General features: G+C 43.5%; 1 protein-coding gene across 9 annotated transcripts in view; it reads right to left on the bottom strand.

Annotated features, from left to right (window-relative positions):
• The window catches only part of HDAC4 (histone deacetylase 4), a 231,084-nt gene that overhangs the window by 40,610 nt on the left and 171,246 nt on the right, over positions 1–19,228 (bottom strand). For all 9 annotated transcript variants that reach the window (XM_065637251.1, XM_065637248.1, XM_065637254.1 and 6 more), the window contains exons 13-15: positions 12,651–12,908; positions 10,560–10,746; positions 3,789–3,922 (exon numbers count right to left, since the gene is read on the bottom strand). In XM_065637251.1, the coding sequence (XP_065493323.1) occupies positions 3,789–3,922; positions 10,560–10,746; positions 12,651–12,908 (579 nt within the window). The remainder of the gene's footprint in view (positions 1–3,788; positions 3,923–10,559; positions 10,747–12,650; positions 12,909–19,228) is intronic.

Raw genomic sequence — 19,228 nt, 5'->3', positions numbered from 1 at the left:
ACCCATCCTGCACTCCAGCCCGATGCTGTGCCAGGAAAAGCCATGGACACAGCTCTGCTCCTACAGACCTGGGTCTGGTTTTTCATGTCAGTCCTCCGCAGCTGCAATTATCCTTGGGCTAGCAGTCCTCACGCTTTACACAACGCGGGATTGCTGCCAAGATGTGCCTGGAGACTGACCCTGGTTGAGGAACTCATTCTTCCTCATCCTGGTTGCGCAGCCCGGGGATTCGATTCCCTCTGAAGACGCAGCAAAACCTATTGATTTCCTCATGCTCTTGATGAAGGCTGGGAGGAAAACTCTATACCGTGATTGTGGGTATTCGTTTGGGAGGCAGAGTCTTTTATTGAGATTGCCTCAATTAGTATAATTGTTGCTTTTAAATTCTGAATGTACACCAGAGTAATTGCTGTATTTTATAAAGCTAACTTAATTAAACAAGCAATATTCTAAACTGCAGCTGTCATTAAGTTTGGACAACTGCTTTCTCTCCAAAGGGTCATCTCTAAACTTGTGTGATTCTGCCAGACTCTGACCTATCACACCACAAATCTGGTGCACATTTTCCCCTCAGCTGGATGTAAAACGGCTTTTGGACAACTTTAGCATGTACATATCTGTTTCACTGCTGAAAAATGAGAGGTGTGTGGGGGGGAAGCAACGTGGCTTTCTTCTGTTCTAAAAATATTTTTGCCCCTTCTGGATCACTTCTGTTGCCTCTGAGAGAAATGGTAGGAACTCAGCACTTGGCAGGTTGTCTAGGAGCCTCTGGGCTGCCTGATGAAAAGTTTTCACTTAGTCCATTTCTGAAATTTCAAAGCAAATATTTGTTTGTATGCATGATAAAAATATTTATCTGCGAGCCCTTTTCTGTCCTGGGCCATGTGTGCAACAAAAACACCAGAAGAAAATTTTCAAGAGACAGATAGTGAGAATTGTTTGAGCTTGCATGAGAAAGCAGAGCTGAGATTTATTTTCAGCGTGCAGTCGTGGGGGGAACGAGAGCTGTTAAACTCCTCCTGGAAGAGGACAGGGATCCAGCGGAGCTTCATCTGATCCCACACAGCACGGACGGGATTATTTACTCCGCAGGGCGCTGTGTTTCTAATCTGTGTCGAGCAACTACTTGCAACCAGCAGAATCAAACTATACCCACGCCCGGACCACAGCAAAGGGCTGTTAAGGAAGGACGAGGAAGCGTAAGGATAAGGCAATGTCACAGTTCAAACTGTCCTTTTACGAATATAAGTTGTAAGAAATGGATTAAACTACATAATCACAAACAATTTTCACATCGGGCCCTTGGGCTTACTTAACTGGCTCATAACATCTGAGGCACAGGACAACAACCCTGCAACAGTGAAGATAACAATGAGCGTGTACAGATGTGTCTCTCAGCAAGATCAGCTAATGAAAAAATATAGAATAAAACCGGAGCTCAGCAAAAAATTAAGTGTACTGAGTGTTAGAATCCAGGTGTTGCTGCTGACTCACTGCAGACCTTCTATTAATTCTGAAAACACTCACCTCTTTCTGAGTGCCTGTACGGCTGCTACGCAGATGGAGCAGTTATAATGCATTAAAAAAAATGGTAGATATCTAGCAGGCTGCAGTGGTAGTGTCGCCATCCTCATGTAAAGAGCTCCGTTAAAGTTTACGTGTCACACACGTACACGCTGCTCTGGGGTGGGGATAGAGGACTGGCATGGAGCTCTGGCATAGGCAACAGGGATTTGAAAAAGTAATATAATTATTAAAAGTAACAATAATTATTAGGCCGGACTGCAGAATACGTTTTAAATTGATCATATGATGGAGTATGTGCCACGGAATGAAGTTTTCTATGTGTTAAGTCTACAGCACTCCTTTCCTTGCGGTAAGGAGACAAGTCCATCTTCCCAGGCAATGCCAACAGCTCATGCCCAACCGAGCAGCAGAGATCACTCCTGTCCATAAAGCTGTCCCCTTGCCATGCAAGTACACCTGATGTGGAGATAATCTTCACTGAAGGAAAACCCTACGTGGTCCTTCTCCCCTCTGCCTGCTGATAGACAGGTCCAACTGAGGAGCTTCAGAAAGACTCTGAAGGGCAGGGAAGTGGCCAAAAGGCTTTGCAGCGTGGAAAAGAACTACAGCAGTCAAGGACGGTGGAAAACAAATGAGTGGCTCCAGAAAAAAAAAAAACAATCATGAACAGAAGAGTGAAAGGTGGAGGTAGGAAGGAGATGGAGAAACAGGGAAAGGTTGTGCGTGTCAAGGCCATGAGGAAAGTTAAGATGAAGAAGGAAACTGCCCAGGTCTGGGCAGGAGTAGGAGATGGTGGGGGTAAAGGAAAGCTAAGCAGAGAGAAAAGCGAGGGCAATTAGAGCTGCTGAAATAGCAACTCAAACCTTGATGAAAGCCATAAGAAAAGAAAACACTGGAATTAAGGCAGAAAGCTAACACCACATATTTATCATTTCCTGAGAAAGGAAGAGTCAAGATAAGGTTGAATGTCACCAGTGGTCAGATGGGAAAGCACGTGAACATCAAGAGCAACTCCAATTGTGAGAATAACTGAAAAAAAAACAAATGAAGGAAAATAACCTGGGATCACACAGTGAAGAACTTCACACATTAGAAAACACAAATCTAGGAAGCAAGGCAATTAGCCCTGCATGATTTAACTCCTGCTTCTAAGCAGAGGAGTTAGACAGCAGTGGGTGGTGTTGTTTTGGTTTTTTCTGTGTTTGGTGTTTTTTTTTCTTTTCTCCCAAATACTAATCCCCAAATTAAATTAAATGGGCTTCTGTACACAGAAACAGGTTTGAAACTCTTCCTTGCTTTCTTTGGGGATAAATAAGCGTAGGATGGGGAACTCTGGCCAACGGCAATGCTGCCACCACGTGGATGTCTCTTCTGGTTGCTCAGAAAATATTTCTAGGTGCTGACATAGTTTAACCATACTGTGTGATTCAGTTCCTTCAGATGCTCAAAGAACCGATGAACACATGCTACCATTAATTTATTATCAGTGCTGTTATGATTAATAATAATTATTAATCACCATTATTAAGCATTAGTCTTTTTTTTCAGTATCTAAGCTTTTTTCTGAGTTTGCCTTGCTCTTAAACATGTATGTCCAATGCAATTAATTTAACCTCTCGTGATGGAATAGTGCTTAGTTACATCCTCCAACTCTCATTCCTTATACAGTATCTTCACTATAGGTTGACTGCTACTTATCAAAGAGTATTTAAAAAGTTATTAAGCCACAGAAATACAAACTTATTGCTCCACAGCTTCTGTTGTTATGACTGGAGTGATAACAAATAAGAGTTACTTTACATCTTGTTCTTATCTTTGACTGCTTTGAAATCCAATGTGTGGTACGGACTTCCAGTTTACAGCGAATATGACTGAAAATTACAGAAGCAGCTTCACTGCAACATCGGGCAAGAGCATTCTCCAGCGTTTCACGAAATTCCTAACAGATCTCGCAATGCAGTGAAATGAGATTGCTAGAAAAGTACTCCTGACAGATGCACACTCATAAGCATAAGCAGTCATCTAGGAATGGATTAAATTTAGGCCACATATGGCAAAACACTGACAACAGCTGGAGCTATAAAAAAAATCTCAAGCCAGAATGCAGTATAAAGTTTGCACATCCAGGTAGCAATCAACAGCCCGACCTGCAGGTTCGAAAATGCTCATAAGCCAGCAGTTGAATCAGTCAGACAAATCCAAATTCTCTCTTTCTCCCAGGCCCACCACCTTGTCTCCCCCTTCGCTGGTATTTTTATTACCTCACACTTGCCACGGAGACCCGTCTCCTGGAGCCGGGACCAGATGCTCTGGATCCTCCCTGCGTGCTCTGGGTGGCTGTTTGTGTTTCCACAGGTACACTGGTGTTTCAGCATCAAGGTGTCATATACAAGGCCTGCAGCAGAGGTTACAAAATTGCTCTCAGTTAAAAAAAAAAAAAAAATGCCAGCTACATGGAAAAAAAAACCCCCTTTTTTTTACTATACTACTTTATATTCAACTGCACACTTCTAGACAAAGACTGTGTGTTTTACAAGGAGGCAAAGAGCTCCATGAAATGAAAATTCAAGATGCTGCTTTAAGACGCCACCAAACCTGCAACAATCCCTTCCTCTGGAAATCCTCAGTGGATATGGAAAAGAAATTAGCCACCAAGGCCCCTGCAAGCTGAAGCTGTGAGAGTGACAGAAGGAGGTGACAACTGAAAGCATCGGGATGAGTCCAGAGGAACAAGATCTAGGAGGGGACTGACTTGCAACTTCTCAGCTGGGTACTTTTATAATTGCTGCTAAAATGACTCTAGGGGCTTGGGATTAAAAACCAGAAGGAGTAAGTCGTTAGCAGGCACTATGTTTCATAAAATAGTTTGTGCTGAAGTCTTTTGCATCAACATTATTTGACAACATGCTAATTAAGGCTATTAGCACACACTTGGGCATAATTATTCAGCACGATATGTAGGTATTTAGCAGTGTTGTTTCATTTGATCGTGGGAGTCAGGCAGCTAAATCCCCTTGCATTACGAAGTATTTATGGCATGACAACAGCATAGGAGACTTTGATTCATGCTCCAGAGTTGCCTGGGTACGTTTTTGGAAGGGGAGTTATGATTTCATAGCCAATGTTCCACTGGAAGAAAACAGCAGGTCCTCCACAGCTATGCAGTCCTGGGGACAAAAGACCTTTTTTCACTTAAACAAGAGAGATATACTCAAATGTTTAAATCTACTGTTCCCTTCAGCCAGAAGCTCCAGAAAACAGAACAAAAGAGGCTGGAATCCACCCCCCCACCCCGGCCCCGAGGAATAAGTTTTCTTGCAAGAAATAGATGTCTGAAAGCACAGTATAAAGCTGTAAATCAAAAGTCTGATGAGAATCCAAAGCCTCTGAATTATCAGCGAAGGCAGGAGCTATTCCCAGATCCTGACGTTTAAGGGTCTGCACTCCAACCGATATCCCTCCCCCAAAATCCCGGACGAGCACACCTATGCTGTGGCGGGCGGCATGAACGCAGCTCGAGGAACTTTCACGTTGCCACTTCGAGTACCGATAAACAGCACAATTTCCAACTGCGTGGAGTTCAAAGGGGCTTGTAAGAAACCAGACTCTGAGAACATACACGGACACGTAGCCTGGAGCTGAGCGCCGTGCGTACCCAAGCTTGGCTCCAGCTGCACTCACACCTTTTGACTGAGTGTAGGCATATTCCGTCACTAAAAAATTTGGCTTTCCCCTCTGAGGCAAATCCTGGCACTGACACTTTCAGGTATTCAGCCTTAGGGGAGGTATCTGGCAGTTCCTTGCTTTGCTGTAGGTGAGTGCGAAGGAAAAAAACCCCACACAATCAACAACAAAACTCAAACCACATTCAGTTCTAGGAAGAGAACAGAGCACTGATTAATTGACTGCCTTTGGGTTAGCCAAAGTTCAGTTAAATAAGATCGTGCTGCAAAGCTTTGTAGAGGTCTCCCATGTTTGATTCACAGCATCTGACTTCATTAGCTGCTGGGCAAAGGCAAGGACTATAAATGCCACCTGCGAAGATGCTGCAGCACAGTGGTAAGGCTGGCTGTCCATGAGAACTCCCCAGTCTGAGTTCATTTAAACCAGTGCAAGGTCTGTGGTAACCTCACCCCAGGTTCATTTATTTTTGAAGGAAACGCATCTTCAGGGGACATCATGCATTTTGACGATGTGTTTGTTACCCAAAAGAATCTCATACAGATGTCCTCCTAGACCACACGTGACTACATTCGATTTGGCTAAATCATTAATATTAAAAAAAAAAAAACAAACCAAGAAGGCAGTTTTGCCTTCTCAGACATCCAGACATATCTACGGGGTCTAAAACTTGGCTTCATAGATTTAAAGCCAAAAGGTGCATGGGTATCTATTCAACGTATATATTTGCACGTCAACAGCTAGCCTTGAATTCAAACAAAAAGAAGTACAAGCAGCAAGTCATTCATCAGATCGCTGCTGACCTGTCAGCCCACAGGCACCCTGCTGCTGACAGCACCTTAGAGACCAAGGACTAAATGATGGTGCAACTGAGGCATTCAGGTGACGACCAAAGAGAAGGGCGATGGGAAAACACACTGCATGGAGTGCAGGCAGGAGAGTGCATCAGAGAATTCACTAATGGAAACAGGAGAAGCAAAATATAGCATAGGAAAGCTATGAACGAGAAGCTGCACCTCATTTACAAAGGACACTCCAACCTGGAGATAAATCTGAGGCTAGTTCAGGCCATACCTTTGTAACGTTGTGGAAAAAAAAAACCAAAAACAAACAAGCCTTTTCAAGCAGTGTTTTTTTAAGCAGCCTTTTCTTGCTCACCTCCTGGATTCCCAGACGATGCTTAATGCTGTTGCTCTAACAAATCTTTCCATTATTTGGGAGCTGGACATAACCTGAGACTGGATTACACTGATTGCTCTGCAAAGCTGGAAGGGGTCTCAGACCACTTAAATAGCAAGTATGTGAATCTGTGTTGCGAGTTTCTTTTTAAAGGGTGTTTTCCACAAGTCTTTAACCTTTAAACAGTAACTCCTGAAAAACTATCAATATGCCACTCTAGGTACATAGGTAAAGCAATGCCTAGCCAGATTAAAAGTCTCTGCCTTCATCTCTATTTTGTACCTGGGTCACCATAGAGTGTGGTAGGGCAGAAGCCAACAGAGACCAAACCAAAGCTAAATGCAAATGAAAAGCCAGCTTCTTGCTTTTGCCTTGTATTCCTCTGTTCTTCCTTTGTCTTCCTGCAGTGCAGCAGATCTGCCAGGTATCTCCCAGGTGTTTTGGAGGAAGTTTGGTGTCAGCTCAGGAGCAGACAGGGGTGTTTATCAGCTCATCCTACTCAATGGGAGCAAACGCGGGCAGCTGTGGGTGAGATCCCCAGCCACAGGAACCAGCATCTCCCCGTCTGCATCCGCAAGGGCTGGAAAGCCACACATGTTTAAAATACATGCATGCATGCATCTAAAATGATGTTGGGTAACTGAGCCTATTCAACAAAGGGGTTAAAGAAAAGGTTTTCCAAAAGGGGGTGGTAGGACGCCTACTCGTCTAGCTGTTAGCAGAGACTACAGTGGGGTTTATGGAATTGGGTTGATCTACAAAGATTCAATGATAACAGTATTGTCTCAATGAAGTTATTCTGTACTGTAATCACGTGTCACACAACTTTTCTCTTTTTTAAAAACTAAAGCACTGAAAAGAAGGGAACTGTTGTAAGCTCCTTCCTGTGGTTGGGGACACTCGGATGAAGACACACATGCACACACACACACACACAAAGGAAAGCTTGGCAGTTTAAACTTAAAATACGAAACTACATTGGCCATTACAAGTTAAATTAAGTGGTGCTGGAAGCAATACTCTTTAAGACATGAGAACAATCATTTTTAAAGGTCAGCACTAAAGCATAACCGACTCGCTTTTCTTGGCAGAACAAACATATGATTTGAGGTTCAGATAATTATATTGCTCTGCACAGGAGAGAATAAATGCCTTCATCAGAAATGAAAAATACTTTAATGCAGAACATCAGAATAATTTGTGGAACCATTTTTACAGGAGATCAGAGACTGGATAATTGGAGCTATGCAAATTAATGGCCTAACCTGAGAAGTCTTATTCAAGTGTGTAGAACAGTGCATGCAGAACTATTCATTGAAGTCAAGGGGCTACTTGTGCTACCGAGGGCAAGTTCAAGGACTAGCTTTCTTTTATATGCGAGTAGGAAGGAAAATTAAATGTCATGCTTTGGGACATAAAACTGATTGCCTGAAAAATTCAGGAAGGGCGCTGCTTTCATTTTCATGTGGAGTAATGCACATCATGTCTGAGAGGTGTATTATGTTGTTCTTTCCCTCTGCCTTTGAAGTCTCAGGTACTGGTCACTGAGAGAGACAGGAAAATAAATTATACATGAAACCCAGAATTTCCAGCTGTTTGGTCCTAACTCTGTCCAGAGAAAGCATTAGCATTTTCTATACAATATCCCAAATGTGAAAGTGATGAACAATTCCTTGTCTATAGTGATCATGGTTGGCTCCATTAGGGCCGTTGAATGAGGTTTGTTTTTTCCAGCCCTCTCACAAAATGAACACAACAATTCAAATCTTGATTTATCTGAAATGCAAACTGCATGATCGTGCTAGAATCAGTCTCCAAAGCAGTCACTTACCAAACAGATGTTTTTTTCCTAGTGAAAAAGAAACCCAACGCACTCCGGCACTGCTTGCTTTGAAAAACACCCAAGACTTTAATTTCCTGCCTTTCAAAGAACAGTTCAATCCTAGTGATTAAGCTTCAGTATCCACCTCCAAAAACACAATCTCGGACACACCGTGGACAACTTCAAGAAAACATTAGCAATCTAACTCACACACACGTGCTCAACAGCTGAAATCCGTGCCTTTCCTCTCTCTGCTTGCATGCCCATAGAGTAGCAGGCTCTTTTTTTCCCTGCCACTGTTAAACAGACACCAACAGTCAATTAAACTAGTCGTTCACCTTTTATGCAAGGTGAAAGACTAGTATAATGGTCTCGCCTTTAATGCTTTGCCCCTTATTAGTGCCAGTAGATGCCCAACGACACTCCCTCCCTTGACACCATTTTATTTTGTTTTTCCTCCTCCATTCAACTAGCATAAATGTAGAGAACTGAACCAGATAGAAGGCAATGGACAAATCAAGGCCTTGGAGTCTTAACGTGGAAAAATGTTGCGAAAAGGATATTTAACAGGCGAAATACATTAAGCATTCTTCATATCATCGCACTGGATTGTGCAGTGCCGTATAAAAGCAATGTGATATTCTGCCTCTTATTTTAAGCCACTTATTTTTTTTTTTTTAAGCCTGCCTCCAAGGAAAATAAATCATAACATTGCAAAAGTGTATTTTCAGTGCAGCACAGTTCTCATAATCTGCATTCTCACTGCCACCTGTAATTTTAAATGAAATTTAGAGGCACATATCTGAGTCAAATGTATATATATCCTCTGGTAGGAAACGTTATTGTATGTTCAACGTCTTGCTTATGATTGACACGGCAACTTAAATACCGGAGGAGGAGGAGAAGGGAAGAAAGAGAAGGAATGAATAATCTCTTAAAGTAGGGCCAGGCTTCCTTGTTTTTGAAGCACCAAGGTTTGGATCTAAGTGTATTAGATGCTCAAGTTTCACCTGGTTTGACCGTGAGCCAGGGGACTACTCTTCTTTGCATCTTTGGCAAAAGCCAAAATCTACAGTAATCTTGCTATAACTGCTTGCATTAGAAATGCAGTTTTGCTGAAATTTAAGGTTTCAATACTAACGACGAATAGAGACTTCAAGGGTTGATCTGCAAAAATGAGATAACTGCTTGGGCTTCTGCAGAGCTGATCACACATGCTTCCCACCTTGCAGCTAACAGCTGAAGAACAAAGTCATATTTAACATATCCCTATTCTTATATCATCAGCGTCTGAAAATAAACCCGATTCACAGTGCTGAGTTTAATGATGCAAAAAGTGTGGGTTAGATAAGAATAAATGGATAAGTGAAAGAGAAACAAAATCATGAGTTGCTCTTATTTGGGCGTTCTGGATTTTTTTTCCCCTTCTTTTTCCCAAGGCACACATCACATTGCAAAATGTTCATTCACAAAATAGAGCTTGACATTTGGGGAAGAAGGCGGACTTCAAAAGAAGTCCGCCTAATTACCCAAAATAGAACTTGAAAAGTTGCACATAAACTAACTTTCACTTGTTACTAAGGCTACTGAGTAAAGACAGAAAAGATTTTGGTGGAAAAAAAGTTGGTTTTCAGGATTCAGGATGAAAAATTACTTTTTGCCTTTAAGCTTTGTGGGGAGTTAACATCTTTTTTGCACTTGTGGTTTTCACTAGACAAATGAAGAACTGTGCTCATAATTTTCCTTTGAGATGAAGACTGAACGGGTAAGAAAACACTCTTCAGTCTGTCTGTTGAACACAACTTGAAATAACCAGTTTAACTCATTTTTCCTAACCTAGGGGCACAGACTCCTGGTCAGAGATGGTGTTACAGAAGGAGAGGGAGGCAGGCACAGAGCCCAGAGAGGACAACTTAATGGCATGAGATTGTGCAGGGACTGGAGAAGGTGCAGAAAATACAGCCGACAGACACTGCATTTGGCACACTGTCCTTTTTCAATAACATTGCCTCTTTCTGCATCTAAATCAGCTTTGTCACAGCATTTGACTCATCTATTTTTTTTTTTTTTGGAGATACATAATTAAAGTACTGTGCTATGCTTCTATTGATTTTTCCAGGTTATTTTCTGTCTGGACTGTAGGTTGTCTGTCCCTCTGCGGAAGGGACAAGCAGGACAACAGGCTGCAAGACGACTGAATCTCATCCTTGATGCAGACAGAACGTTACGGAGTCTGCAAACGCAGCTCCCGAACAGGTGGCTTTGCAGGGAGAGGGCAGAAAAGCACAACATAAGACAAAACAGTAAGCACAGCTCCACAGCTTCAGCCTCCAGTGCCGCAAAACCTCACCTGTTGTGAACCTTGGCTTAGTGGGTGGCTCCTGTACGGACATCGGGAAGGTGGCCGAGGCGGGCGAGGACTGTGCACGGGACAGAGGCCGATGCCCTCCGAAAGAGACGGGCATGCCGGCTGCTTCCAGCGACGCCTGGTAGTTTCTCAGCTGGTGGATACGTTGCTGCTCCAACAGAAGGGCTTGCTGCAGGGAAGAGAAGCAGGTAGTTGCTAAAAGTGCATGTGGTGACTTCGTAAGAGGGGGTTTTTTTGAGTTTTGGAAGTTTGCAGGCTTGAATTCTTTTCCCTGATAGATAAGCGCACGCACGTGCAGCAAATGAAGATGTGCACGTTTCTAGAGCAAAGTCAGGCAAGTGCGGTGTGTTAAACCACAGCCCTGAAGCTGGTGCAGGCTGGCAGGGTCATTAGCAGAAGGTCTTCGCCTTGGGTCTGGCCACATCTTCCTCCCCCTGTGCCTCTCCACCGCTGCAATGGTGTATTTAACAGTGTGATGCACCAGATGAGGAAATGAGTCCAGCTCAACCAGACCCCAGGCATGAGAAGCAGTTTTCAGCCGTGTCGGCTCTCTGCGCAGCCACACGATGAGCTGACAGGCTCTTGGTCAGAAGGAATGGCTGTTCCACCTTGCCACACTGCAACCACAGCCTAACGACCTTCCCATTTCCTCTATTTATTCCCTCTCCTCTTCGAGGCAAAATAATTGCAGAGGACATAATATTTTTAAGACTCCTCAGATGCGTCCATGCATCCAGGACTAGGGTGGGTGGGGCTGCAGTTTCAGAGGAACGGTATCACCGTGGTCCATCACTTTGCAGCATGTTACATTTAATTACTTTATTTATTTACTTAGGCAATGAGGCTCAGATGTGACTGTATAAATCAAATAAGACTTTGTACAAGCGCGGTTGGCAATGGCACTGATCTTCCAAGGCAGCGCTGTTATGAAGATAATACCGCTCAATAAGGAACTGAAAATGTAGCCTCTGAGCAACAACAGCCAGCGACATTCACAGGGGACGTGCAAGTCAGCTCCGCAGGGCTGGGGAGACGGCAGCGAGCAGCGAGATGCACATGCCTTCGGGGAGCAACCAATTTGCACTCGATTCACAGACACGGCAACTGCAAACCTGGCACGAGCCCGCTTTCCCTAGCCAAGGGCTGTGGATTTACTCAGAGCTACACCCTGGCATGGCTACAGCAATCTGCTCTTGGCTGCAGATCCCGTGCAGGGATTACACACGGCTGTAGGTACCGTCAGATCCTGAGTGTTAAGGGCTGAAAGGATGAGCTGAGTGCTGATGCCTTAGGAGAACTGCAACCTTCTCACCTTCGTTAGTTTTACCACAACAGGCAGCTTCTGGGAGACTGCCACGGAATTGGGAAGATTATGCTATGCTACGCTGTTCCTGGGTTTATTACTTGCAATCCACAAGCCTCTGATGTTTACCCTCAAAAGTGAGCACAGCTGCAACCTCTGGGATCTCCAGTTCTGAAGAAGGAACTCCCTCCAATGAATCTCATCCTTCGTTCCCTTATCCAGCCCTTCTCTGGGGCAGTCAATTTGTTCTAAAACATAAAATCCTCTGCCAGTATTTAGCGCTTAAAACTGTTAAAACACACTTTGTCTTCTCAAAGAAACAAACAGAAAGTGGTTCACTGGCTGCAAACAGATGGATCGCGTTTTGTGCGGGTGATCCAGATTCTCCTCCTTGAGACTTCTGAGTTGAATCATAGAATGTCCTGAGTTGGAAGGGACCCACGAGGATCATCGAGTCCAGCCCCTGTCCCTGCATATGACAACCCCACAGTTGACACCATGTGTCTGAGAATGCTGTCCCGTCTCTTCTTGAACACTGTCAGGCTTGGGGCTGTGACACCTCCCTGGGGAGCCTGTTCCAGTGTCCACTGCCCACGGCGACTCCTGGGAAGGACGGCACGGATCTTACCTGCAGGTTTCTTTACGTAGCAAATCCTCAAGACCTGGTTCCCCCTAGCTTCTCCCCCTTAGAGTAGTATAAGGTGACTACCAAGAACCAAACGATTTTCTACAAACAACTAAGCCCCCAAATTGGTATTTTGCAAGCTCACCTGACGGAAGAGCAGCTCCTGCTCAGCCTGCCTCTGCCCAGCCTCCAGCTCCTGCTGCGGCTCCGCTTCCTCCTCATCGCTCTCGATGGGTTCTTGCTTCACTTGCACCACATTGGCCAACCCTGGGGCCTCCTTTTGGCTCGCGACTCTGTCGCTGTATGGCTCCTCCAAAAGGGCTTGGTGTTCCCGTAACTCTTCTTCTGTCTCCTCAGGGTGGCTTTCATGCTGGCGAGCTGGTTCGTTGGGTTTTGATATAATCTGAAAACAACCCAGAGGTTAACCGATAAATAACATGTAACTCATCACAAGTGAAGTTCACTATGTTCTCCTCAAAGAACCAGCCTCATGAGAAGAGCAATTGTAAATTATAGCTTTTATCTTATAAACTAGGTCCAAAACAACCACTCAAGGGAGAGGTCAAGTCAACCTTGGCATTAAGCACCATGAAATCCTGTGTCCTAAGTAAGTAATGACGGACCCTTCATTTTGCACTTGATTTTCCCTCTGAAGAAGTAAGAGCCTCTTGTGCCTACACACCTATGGATGTTCCTCCATTCACAAACCCACAGGGGAGAAGCACAACAACCATCAATACATTTGGCAATTAAATTCTGAAAAAAAGAGAGACACAAGTCCTCTAAGAGGGTTTCTGCCACCTTGTTTACCCAGCTTGTTCTTGAATCACCCTCTGAATTTTATCTGTAAAGTGAGAAGCTGTGATAAAGATTTCTCCAAAACTTGCACTCTTCTGAAGTTAGTTAAGAGGAAACTGAGGACATTCAACTTACAGCACCTGTACAGAAGCAAACTGCAAGAAGAGCATCTTTCTGATGAGACCATCCTAACTAGAGATAGTGAAATTTTCTGAAAGCGGCTGCTAAAACAAAGGGAACAATATAATTTTCACTGTAATTCACACAGGCTCAGACTTTTTGAAAGTTCATTGGCAAGATAAAATTCACAGCTCTCCATCTCCGACTGCTTATGATTTTTATTTGGAACAAAAAATAAAGCGAACTGTTTTCAAATCCAGCATAGGTAAATAAATCTATTTCCTTTCCTTAAAAGAGCTTTGGCTGTACCCGTTTCATAGGCTTATAAAGAAACTGCTGAACTTTGAAAGTTGTCAGGGCAGAGCTTTAATAAGGATTAGGTCATTGGTATGAAAAGCAATATTGATTTTAAATCTAATAAAGCTAAATCAAAACACAGTTATTGAACACATGCAGAAGGAGCAACTACTTGTAAGTAACTTGCTCTTTGAAGAACAGTGGCTCCAACCTGAAACTAAGCCTTTTTCCCTAAATGTAGGAAGAGAGGCTCTGCCATGTAACTTAGGCAAACCTATACAAAGCAGATTTAGGCAAAGATAATATAGAGGATTAATTCCCTGCAAGTATCACGGCAGGGACAGCAAGAGGTTGCTCATAACTACAGCAGAAGATCTCAAATAACTCGGGCTCAAAGCTTTTAAAAATGGAGCACTACAAGGACCAGGACACAGGGCCAAAGCGTTCCAGTACTTTGTGGATGACTGTATTTCAGATGTCTCGACTCCTGAGAGAAGCAGGACATGCAGAAGGGCATTATCTTGCCTAGCAGCTTCAGGCAAGACCCTTCTGGGGTTGAGATGGTCCAACAGCACAGACGGTGGCTGCAGCACATCCCTCTTAGTGACGAAAGCCAGTATTTTTGTACTGATTGACAACTGGCTGCTGTTGGCAAGAGGGTTTCAGTGTCTACAACCGTGGGACCATCTTTCAGAGCCAACAGTTTATTGAAAGAGACGGGATCCACCTGACTAAACAGGGAACAAGCAGTTCCTTTGCCAAGAGGCTGGCCAAGCTGGTAGTCAGAGCTTTAAACTAGAAACGACGGGAGAGGGAGTGTCCAGCCTTGGAGATACTCAAAACTCAACTGCATAAGGTCCGGGGTAACCTGCTCTAGCTGCCCATGCTTGAGCAGGGATATTGGACTAAATGATCTCATGAGGTTCCTGCCGACCTAAAAGATTCAGTTATCAAGACTTCTCAAGGATTTTTGTGAGATTCCTCCCCACCTTCCCCGATCTCCTCGGTTTCATTACTTGTAATACGCATCGGATAACTAAATCACGTTAAGATCAAGGTAGCTCTTCCATCAATTTTCTTCAAGCTCTCTTAGGCTTGATTGATATAATCTGTTTTAAAGATAATTAAATCATCATAAACCATCTTCTGCTACTTTTTTTTTCCCCTGCTTGAGTCGAAGGTCTCAAGCTTTGAACTTAATACCTTTTGAACTTATGAACTACACAAGGTAATTGCTGGGAAAATAACTTACAATGTCATTGTCAAATCTAATGGAAATGAGAAGCAGTGTAATTCCCTAGAAGTTTTAAATTATTCCAACTCCATAAAAATGTAAGAATTAAATGAAAAACACATGTGTAAAATGCTACAATGAAGGTTGAAAGATCAAGCGGTCAATGACAAGGACATTTCAAACATTCAGTTTGCTCTCCTAATATAACGTGAATCTCTTGGTATGTCATTTGTTCTAGCTGCTGCAACCCTATTCTTCTTAAAGGACAATTTTGCAAAGAAAGCACTTTGTTATGAACATATTCCATACAATACATGAGTAAGTGCATCCCAGGCCCACTAAAATTCCTTAAAAATCTTTATTCTTTTTTTCAATTTTATGAACCCGTGCTCACGTAATTTAAGAAAGTCTAAGGTAACTGAAGTGCAAGGGAATAAATAAAAAGTTAAGATAGCATGGAAAACTCCTACAAATATATCTGAAATAGTAAGCAATTAAACAATCCACCATAAATAACTTGTCCTTCCCTTAACTAGCTCTCCTGCATCCTTTGCAAGGAGGTTACTCCTCTATTTTCAAACACAGTCGCCTCTGGCTATCATGTATTGCCACCATAAAACATTGTTAAACATGCTGCCTCTCCAGCTTCGGACAGCTAACTATTTCAGTACGGAAGAAACTATAGATCTCTAGTCACAAGCGCTTTTAAAAGACTCGATAGAGCTGGAAAGATTTCTTATCTACAGCTTTGAAATACAAAGAACAGAAAGAAAAAATAATCATAGCAACGTCTGGTCACAATACAAGGGGAAAAAAAGAATTCACCATTTTTCTGTGGAATGCTTCATAAGGAAAAGAGGCTGCATTTCTTTGCTGATAAAATTTCATGTCAGGTGGACTCTGGTACATCTACCAGATATGACATATCTACTGCTCCATGATACCTTCTCTGTAGTGGTACTTTCTTAGGACACCAAAAACTTTGAAGACACAGCTAAACCAGCTAGAAACATCTGCTTACTCATCACAGACTAATTAAGAGTCCCCAGTAGAAAAATGCTTGAGAAGCTCCTAGAATAACTATCACTCCGCCCAAAAACATCCTGAGACAGCCAAAAATAGAGTCGGTCTCGAGTCAATGATGCGGCTGGGAAGCGAGAGGTGGGAGGTGGCAGTGTGGAGTGGGTATGTTGGTTGGGATGCTCAGGAGACAGAAAAACACTAGCAGAGAGGTGTAAGGCAAGAGAGAATCCGCAGGGGAGTGGACATGTGGACAAGCGCTCGCAGACGAAAACATATTGCTGGGAGCTTGCATTAATTACTCGGAAACAATAGCACAAGCCTCGCTCTTCTGGCTATCGATACGACTCTTCCCACATGAGGTATCCTTTGGATTCTAATTTTTAACTTTTGTAGACTGGACCCAGCTGTAATGAATCAAAGAAGAGGGACTGCCTGGAGGGGAAAAGGAGGGGGAGCGAGAAGAGAACACCTTGGCACCAGCAGAAGCTGTTTCCTTTCCACTGTCTCCCATATAATTGGAGTTACGAGCTTGATTTTATCAGGTGCACATCTACATATCGCCAGACCTGCAGCAACAGATGCCCCGCAGAACAACGGCTCCTGCCAAAACCACCAAACGGCATCTACGCAGTAAAAGGTGTCACAATGCACAAGGACACGAATGCCAAGTGTCTCACACCCTGCTGAATGGCATTTCACATTCAGCCGACTGAGACGCCCAAGTAGGTTTTCCGGAGATCTTTTTCAATACTTGTTATATCTAAAGTTATGTCTGGGTGTTTCTGAAACAGACTTCCCTTAAAACGTTCAAAGGGTTAACAGCCCTACCTGAATGCTACACAATACAACCTAATACACTGTATTTTTCTAATATTACAAATTAAACATTACATATGAAAAGCTACTCCAGGAGTCACTTGAGGCTAAACAGTTAACGCGTTCCAGAAAATTAAAAAAAAATAAATAAAAAGAAATTCAGGAAATAGCAAGGTTAAACTCTAGGTGTTAATAAAAATGTATCCACCCAACGCTGCTGTACCAGACAAGTTGAGGCACTGTAGTCTGGTATATATACGTTGCCATATATATGCCACAGCAGGAGAAACACCTCACTTTCCAGAGTGTGATAAAAATGGGGTTTACTCAGAAGAACCATAATTAGACCACAGAAGCTGAGTGTTGATCTGCTTAACAGTACAATTCAGGGATAAAATTGAGATTATCTGTTCTAGTAAGGCTTTGTGAATTATACATCCAGGGGACTGAAGCCAAAACACTCATCTTCACTACGGAAAGGTAAAAAGTTGAGTTTTCTGGCACAGAATTTACAGAAATTTCACTTGCATATTTCTCTTTACAAAGAGAATCGCTGCTTCAAGACGTATCATGCTGAAAAGCTATCACCTGTAACTCAAAATACCTGGAGTCTGCTCAGAGAAACACGCTCTGACTTCACCTGGTTTGTTGTCACCACAAGAATACCTCCCCAAACGCCACAGGGTATATCACGGCTCCTCTCTCTCATACACAAAAGTTTACATCTTACAAGAGACTGAAGTCTGCAGATAAATTGTAATTGCTGAAGATGAAACAATGTCGGGATTGCTGCATATATTTATCGTATGGCAAAAAAATCCACTTCACCCAGCAGAGCTCCTCTGAAAAACCACTCCTGAAGTCTGAACGTTAAACACGCAGAAAGTTGGGAAACAGGAGTGCACGTCACCTGTGCAATTTCAGGTCTGTTCTCCCGTGCACCTATGTTAATGTATAGCTTTTATTTTCAGGACTGTTTAGTATTTACTCTTCTAGGGTACATACCTCATTCAGATCAAAGGTTGCACAGAGCTCAGTTAATGAGAAGTGATCCGGTATCTTATCCAGAGCCTTATCTGATGTCTCAAACCCTGGTTCTCAAGATTAAGAGCTGCTGATTTCCACACAGGGTTTCGCAGTGTGATCACTAGAGCACGAGTGCTCTGCAAATATTATATTAGTACGTCTGTGTTCACAATGACTCGACAGCAGGCAGGGAGTGGCTCGATGCCATCGAGTGCGCAGCCGAGACAGAGATCAGGAAACGCCACTGGATGGGGGTTTCAATATGATATGTCTGATTTGAGGATGACGTGTTTTAGACATACGAGCAACGCCCCTGCAGCTCGCAGCCCCGTTTCCCAGTCCTGCAAACGGCCCGGGGAAGCTGAGCGTGCTGCTGCAAGCTGCCTGCTGGCCGGGTCCCATCCGCCCCGTGGGACACGACAGAGAGGAGAAAGACAATTCCTTGCCATGGCATCAAGTTGTCTTAGCCCTAAGGTCCCTTCTTTCCCTCTTCCGCTCCTTACGTGTCTTCTGATTTCTGCAGCAAACGAGGCAGCACGCCACCGGAGAGCAGCCTCGCTCTTACCCTTCTCTGTACTACACTGAGAGTTTCTGGAAAAGAGGTACCACTTGATTATAAAAAACTCGATCAAAAAGTGAGAAGGAGTTGCATGGGAAACTTAACGTGTCCTAGCTTGAGTCCTCAGTGTGGCACTTCAATAATGCACTTTTCTTTCATGCATGTCTGTCCTGGCCCCGGTTTTGGTGGCCTGAATGCAAATGTCACCATCGGGTGATAACAAGAACACCAGATAAGCAGGGCTGGGACCCTGATTTTGCAGGAGAGTCACTCTCAGCGAGCTGGCTCTGGAGCAGGATGAACCATGCGCTTCCTACACTCAAGCAATCCCCAATTTGCTGCAGACAGCGGCAGACCACGGACTTCAGAGCCTGTGCTGGAAGGGATCACACCCTGGGGAATACATTCCCCTCCGGTCACCCCAAGGAGCCCTGTCCCTCCTTCGGACCTGTCCCACCCAACCCATCCCTCTGCTCTCTCCTTCCCTACCCAGACACCCGCCCTGTCCTCATTTGTCCGAATGCAAGTTACTGCCCCAAAGCCTCGGGCACCACAGCTTAAATCCCCCCAGATGATTATTATTCTTATGTTCGATCAGGAGCAAAACAATATATTTTTCCTAAGTTGCCTTCTTGGAAACAGCAAGACTTGTTTTGGCTGCAATCTTCTCAAAAATTTCATCTGATGTAGACACCTAACAGAGAAAGTTTAAGGCCAAAATCTTAAAGTTTGGAAAAATCACAAGCAATTGAAAACAGTCTCCTATTATTTACAGGAAATCCGTAATAATTAAATAATAATTTAATGCTAGTAATTAAAAGGCAGCAATCTATTACATTATTTTTAATTG

This window comes from Caloenas nicobarica, chromosome 6 (assembly GCF_036013445.1).
Source record: "Caloenas nicobarica isolate bCalNic1 chromosome 6, bCalNic1.hap1, whole genome shotgun sequence".
NCBI lineage: Eukaryota > Metazoa > Chordata > Aves > Columbiformes > Columbidae > Caloenas > Caloenas nicobarica.
This window is presented reverse-complemented; position numbering and strand designations above follow the sequence as displayed.